At 37.0% G+C, this 6,738-nt stretch overlaps 1 protein-coding gene across 1 annotated transcript; it reads left to right on the plus strand.

The window, feature by feature from the left end:
* Positions 1-1,132: 1,132 nt before the first annotated feature.
* Positions 1,133-3,375, plus strand: LOC120199183 (2-oxoglutarate-Fe(II) type oxidoreductase hxnY-like). Its single transcript, XM_039200360.1, has 11 exons — positions 1,133-1,236; positions 1,417-1,606; positions 1,711-1,776; positions 1,913-1,964; positions 2,046-2,167; positions 2,253-2,353; positions 2,453-2,511; positions 2,591-2,647; positions 2,727-2,772; positions 2,877-2,956; positions 3,152-3,375. Exons 1-11 carry the CDS (start codon positions 1,159-1,161, stop codon positions 3,213-3,215), a joined length of 915 nt encoding a protein of 304 aa, XP_039056291.1. The 5' UTR covers positions 1,133-1,158; the 3' UTR covers positions 3,216-3,375.
* The last annotated feature ends 3,363 nt before the right edge of the window (positions 3,376-6,738 follow it).

A 6,738-nucleotide genomic window follows, 5' to 3' on the forward strand; every position in this document is an offset into this window, starting at 1 on the left:
TATTGTTGGAGCTTGACTAAACTTTGTGGTGGTTTTCATCGTTAGTTTCTGTAGAAAGACTAATTTGTTGTCTTTTTGGTTCGTCGGGATAGTTAGGATTAGAAAATCGATTGGATTCGGTTTACTGCGTCGAGGTCGGAATGTTTATGGGTCGGGTTATGTCTTAGTGCTGGTCGGTTCACTAATCCAATGAATCACTATGTTCTCTGGTTTGGGTCATCGATGTTGGGGCTCGGGCTGCAATACTTGGGTGTTGCCGATTTGTTCCCTCTGTGGTTCCTAATTTTCCAGATAAAAAAATAAATCTCATCAAACTAACTACAGTTTACGTCAATTTTAAAGTCTCTTAAAACCAAAGAAGGGATATTTGCAAATAAAGTCCTTGATTCTTCTTCAGTTTTTTTTTGGCGAACCCAATATTTTAATTAATATGCTACTTTAAAGTCCATATTTAAACAAAAAAAATTTAACCCCCAATTTAGGGTGTGATATGTCGTGTAAACTTTTTTTATTAAACACAACCTGAAAAAATCTGAAAGAATAAAAATTATTCTCTAGTTTTCGATGATATACGCAAACATTTGTGCAGTTATGCTGTTGTAGTTGATCATCTAATTATTGTATCATTGAAGATAGACGACCGACAATCTCAAACATCAAGAAGTAACCAAAAAATATCTTAAAAAACTACAAGTTACAAGCCTCAACTCATTTGTTTTGTCGAAAATCAAATATTTATTTTTATATTGTTCTGTTTCAATTATTTAATTTAATTTTCTCATTACTTCATCGTCTCAGATTGTTTTATTTGTAACAATAATCTAACCCATTAGGTCTTATCTTGTAATGCAGCATTCTAATTTGACTTTTAAGGTCTGAATTGTAAAAATGATGATGTTATGAATTATTCTATTCATAGTTGATTAATTAAATTATCCTTTAAAAAAACAAATTGCTTTTCTAATTGATAACACTTAGTTAAAGCATAATCATGCAAATGTGATTGACTTGCAATAAATTTAAAATACACTATTAAATAAAGTACTCTTTGTGTCATTTTCTTCCCTTCTGACTTGTATTCCGCGAATCACATGCAGCTGCTAGTTTTATAGTATAAACTTAGCACAAAGATTCAGCAGAAACCAACCGGAAAAAACAATGCGAGACGCTCTACAACTTCCCGTCGTTGACTTATCCTCACCGGATCGCTTCTCCACCGCCGACTCCATCCGTCAGGTTATCTTTTAATTTCCACTTTAGCCTTTTGCGTTTGCTAGTATTCAATCCAAAGGTAGTTCAAGTTTTGGTCTTTTGTTGTAAGAAAGTCACTGGTTTTAGAAGCAAAAACGCTTCCCACGCTGTAACTCTTTCCAACTGCAATAAAATCTGCTTTTAAACTGATGAATTTTTGTACAGGCGTGCATTGAGCATGGTTTCTTTTACCTTGTGAATCATGGGGTTGATGAAGAACTGGTTAAGAAAGTTTTTGAGCAGAGTAGCAACTTCTTTTCACTCCCAGTTGAAGACAAGATGAAGTTGGTTCAAAGGAATTACAGAGGTTATGTTGGACTTAATACTCTAAAACTTGATCCTTCAAGTGCCAAAGGTAGTTTTATTTATCTAAATTGATTAAACATCTCCCTTTTCTTTTTTTACTGTTTCATATTTTAAGGCCTCATATTGATCACTTTGGACTGCATGATAAAACAGCTGACTCTAGAGAAGGCTTCTATATTGGTCCACTAGCTGATGACCTCAATCAATGGCCTTTAGAAGGTACTTACGCAAAACATCTTTTAGTAGTTGTCTCAAATTTCTTCATTCATTCTTCGTTTGCATCTTTCTTTCTGACTTTGTGTAAATAGTTCCAAGTCTAATTGAGTTCTAATTAGATGTTCTTTTGGCTTGGTAGAAGATCTGCCGTCTTGGAGAAGCACAATGGAGACTTATTTTCATAAACTGCTGTGAGTCCCTACTGTTACTCCACGTATTGATTTACAGATGAGAGAACAGAAGAACAAATTATGCTATATTTGTTTCCTCAGGTCTGTTGGTACTAAATTACTCTCCTTAATTGCACTATCCCTGGAATTAGATGAAGATTTCTTTGAAAAACTGGGTGCACTTAATGATCCATTGGCGATTATTGGTTTATTATATTATCCAGGTATGGTACCAGTAATTTGCTTTATATTTGTTGAAGCCATAAAACCTTAAGCATATAACGGAATGCCTTTTAATTTTGATGTTAGGGGACTTGGATTCTTCCGGTGAAGAAATATATGGTGCTTCTGCTCATTCAGATTATGGAATGATCACTCTTTTGATGACTGATGGTGTTCCAGGGCTTCAGGTGTATTCCTTGTTGTTAGAGTTTGACTCGAATTCAATGTGATGTAAATGATGTATTTCGAGCTTCGACCCAGTATTTGTTTTGACTTTGTGAAAGCAGATTTGCAGGGAGAAAACCCAGAAACCACAAGTTTGGGAGGATGTGCCAAGCATGAGTGGGTGAGTACTAGTGATGGTAGATTGCACGTGTAAGTAATCACTGAAACAAAAGTACTGAACATTGTATTTGAGACTGTAGGGCGTTCATTGTTAACATCGGGGACGTGATGGAGAGGTGGACCAACTGTTTGTTTAGGTAAATCCCAGTTGCCTGTTACTATAAATAGGTCTTCCCTTTGAGAATTTGTAAAACAATAGTTCACCCTTTCACGCAGATCAGCAATGCATAGAGTGCTGCCACCAGGACAAGAACGCTACTCCGTAATGACTCACCCTTTCATGTTAACTTCTATTGTCATTGCTTATGCTCTTTCAACCTCTGTAATCTTCATATCGAGTCGGTATTCCTCACTCTTCGATTTCAGGTGGCTTTCTTTGCGAACCCCAACAAAGACTGCCTCATCGAATGTTTTGAAAGCTGTTGCAGTGAGTCTTGTCCCCCAAGGTATTGATTATAGATGGTTCTTCCAATGTTATGGTTTGACTATAGCTAAACAGCCTATCAAATAGAACCTTGATCAATTCAGCTCATTAGTATTTATGAGCACATCCTAATTGAAATCTAATAAGGATGCATTACAAATTCGACATATGTTTATCATGGGGGAGAGTGGTAACATGTTTTCATTCTTACATGCAGGTTTCCACCCATAAAGTACTTGGACTTCATGCAAGAGCGCCTTAGAGTTTCATTTGACTTGTAGTTCAAGTTATGCATCCTTTTCACGTATTGTATTCCAAACTCATTTCTTCTAAAGAGTTGCAAATATTGAAATCAACATGTTCACAGTGTGCAGACGACTGTAAAGATACAGTAATATGTAATAAACAGACCAATGACAGTGAAAAAAAAAGAAGAAACAGTACCAGAACATATCTAGTTTGCTTGTTTTATGTATATGTTTTCGTATCAAGGTCATTTCAATTTGATTTGACTTGCTTATGAATCGGTAAAAAGTGATTTGATTTTAACAATCTTGGGAGTGTTTTTGCTATCTAAAATGAAATAATGAAAATAAATTTATATTACGGCGTTTTTTCTGATATGTCACCTTTTTCATTTAATTTTCTCTGTCAGACATCCTTCAGATTATTTTTCTCGATATAACACCCTTTGCAGTAAGGTGCGTTCCCTACAGTGCGCTTTACGCTGATCTGGCGCCACGTGTGTAAAGCGCGACCCCTGGGGCGTGCCTTACGCCACGTAGGGTAATAGCGTGGGGGCAGGGGCCGCGCCTGACCTTTAATTCAATTATATATAACGCGGGGAAGGAGCCGCGCCTTAGCTTTAACTGATACAATTATATAAGGCGCGGTGCAGGTACCGCGCCTTGTATAATTATAGCAACTTTTCTCGGCTATAAATACCCTTTTCCCCCGGTAAACTCTTCACATCTCCCCTCTCAACTTATAAATTAAAACAATTCCCTCAACGAGTCAATAATTCCGGCAATCTTCTCATATTTGATTTAGAAGTTCGTGAGATTTTTTGTTATAAGGTAATTTTGTTATAATTTTTTTATTATACTTATTATTTATTATGATTATTTGAAAAAATATTATACTAATTTTTATATTTTCGTTCATATATTATTCATTTAATCAAGTTTGTTTCAGTTGTTTTTTTCCCAAATATAATATTGTCTCACTTTTAAACTCAAAGAATGACGCGACTTTCAGCTATTGTTTATTATGATGGTGAAATTCGAGAAGATGAAACCGGCGTTGTTTTTGTATCAAATGAGCGTGTTAAAATATCATTTAAGAGAAACATAACTCTTGAGGAGCTGATAACGAAGATTTCGATGAAGGTTCATGTTAGAAGTAGTAGAAGAATGTCGTCGTTGCAGTACAGATTTCCAACATCATTGTTGCAATTAACTTATACAACGTTTGAACTTTCGAACAATGATGATGTTGAAGTGATGGTTGAATCTCAAAGTAATTATTCAAACGCCGATATTGAGATGTATGCAACTATTGTTTAAGTGTGTGCTGCTCGGGGTCAGTCATTAAGCTCCCACTATGGGCTGGCTGAACAAGTTGACAGCCCGACGACAGTAATGTGTAATGATTTTAATGCCATAATGGGGAGACATTCATCCGCAACTCCTTACGATATGTACCGAGGTGGGTCAACGAACAATCCGTATAGCAACATCGCGTCCAGTTCAAGGGGAAGACATTCATCTGCAAATCCCTTTGACCTTAATAAGGAGATGCCATCGACGCAACAATCTGTGAACTATCCATTTGACATGCTGGCTTCAAGCTCCAGGGCGAGGCATTCGACTGTGAGCTTTTTCGATCTCAATGTCGATATGCCTTCTAGTTCAAGGGGAAGGCGTGCAAGTAGTAGGTTCTTCGACCTAAATATGGAGAACATGGAGGAATCATCATCTCCACCAGAAGAACCGCATCGTGAGCCTGGTGCTGAGACTGGACTATTCATTCACCCAGAATCACCACAATTCAACTCCGATGATGATGATGTAGATGAAGTTCCAGGAAATGTGGCACAAACTGACCCTCCTGCACACATGTATGGAGCTGATTATGGTGCAATATACGAGTTAGAATTTGCGGATATGCCTCATCTCGGTGACTATGGATATTACTCATCAATAAATAATGGTGAGTTATCTTTAGGCATGGAGTTTTCAAGCAAAGAAGAAGCGATGATGGCTATAAAAAATTACAATATCCGTAATTTTGTTAAGTCCAGAGTTGATCGCTCCACGAACAAAAAAATATGTATGCTACTGTGCCCGACGCGAAAACGAATGCAATTGGATGGTTCGCGTATCGAAGAGGAAGAGGAAAAACAACAGATGAGAACTAACAGTATACAACGGTCCTCACACATGTTGTGCTGGAGGGGTCAACCAAGATCATCCCAACTTGGACTCTGAAGTGATATGCCAAGCCATCATGACCATGGTAAAAACAAGCTCTCATATAGTTGTTGCAGTGTTGATTTCAGCTATACAATCGCAGTATGAGTACATTGTCTCCTATAAAAAAGCTTGGTTGGCAAAACAAAATGCCATTGTCAAACTTCATGGCGAATGGGATGCATCTTACAACGAATTTCTAGGTTGGTTTAGGCTGGTGCGGACGTTGAATCCTGGGACAATTGTGGACTTCGAAACCTCGTATGCATACCATAATGATCGAGTTCTACGCGATCGATGCCAATTCTACCGGGTTTTTTGGACTTACCCACAGTGCGTTAATGTTGTCAAATACTGTAAGCCTATGGTCCAGATCGATGAGACTTTCTTGTATGGAAAATACAAGCAAGTTTTATTATTGGCAGTTGTCCAAGATGGCAATCACAACATTCTTCCAGTTGCTTTTGCTCTTTTCGAAGGAGAAGATACAGATTCTTGGGCTTTTTTCCTCAGAAACTTACGTGCACATGTTATCACGAGGGAAAAAATATGTGTCATTTAGATTACGGAGCTGGAATCAAAGAAACAATGGAGTCTTTGAGTGTAATGTGGCAACCACCCTTTGTCCAACATATGTATTATCTCCAACACATTGCTACAAACTACAATGGAAGGTACAAGAAGAATGATGAGCGTCAATTAATTGTGTGCATGGGTAAGTGAAACTGATGTAGTTTGTTTTCTTTCGATCATTTTATTTTTGCAAAGAAAGCAAGTTAGTAAGTTATACATTTTTTGATCAGGTTACGAACTACTTCCTCGAACATTTGAATCAATGCTTCAGGATTTGCGGGCGAAGAACAAGGAAGGATACGATTACATCAGCCTTATCAAAAACGAAATGTGGACGAACGCATATAATGGTCGATATCGATATGGACACATGACAGCCAACTTGGCTGAGGCAATCAATTCAACCTTAAAGGTTGCACGTCACTTACCTGTAGCGGCTTTGGTAAAAACTATATATTTTCGTTTGGGGGTGTTTTTTGCGAAGCTCGGGGGACAAGCTCAAACCTGGCGTTAATGTTAATGTCATTCGATAACCGCTGATGAACAGTAAAAAAAATGATACAAGAAAACGAGATTGAACGTTAGCATTATATGTGATTATAATAAAAGATATAATAAGTGACAAATTGAAGAAAGTTTGAGAACACAATTATTAAATTTTATAAAACTAATAACAATTTGATATTTGAACATAATTTTAAATACAACAAACTTACAAAAAGTATTAAATGGTAAATGGTAACCAAATAACAATAACTGA

This window comes from Hibiscus syriacus, unplaced genomic scaffold (assembly GCF_006381635.1).
Source record: "Hibiscus syriacus cultivar Baekdansim isolate YM2019G1 unplaced genomic scaffold, ASM638163v2 tig00005377_pilon, whole genome shotgun sequence".
Taxonomy (NCBI): Eukaryota; Viridiplantae; Streptophyta; class Magnoliopsida; order Malvales; family Malvaceae; genus Hibiscus; species Hibiscus syriacus.

What these genes read in the sequence shown, in the direction of transcription:
- LOC120199183 (XM_039200360.1), top strand. Translation starts at nt 1,159, where the DNA reads ATGCGAGACGCTCTACAACTTCCCGTCGTTGACTTATCCTCACCGGAT. An exon ending in CAATCAATGGCCTTTAGAAG is followed by an intron (nt 1,777 to 1,912) that starts GTACTTACGCAA and finishes TTGGCTTGGTAG; the next exon opens with AAGATCTGCCGTCTTGGAGA. An exon ending in GATGTGCCAAGCATGAGTGG is followed by an intron (nt 2,512 to 2,590) that starts GTGAGTACTAGT and finishes TTGAGACTGTAG; the next exon opens with GGCGTTCATTGTTAACATCG.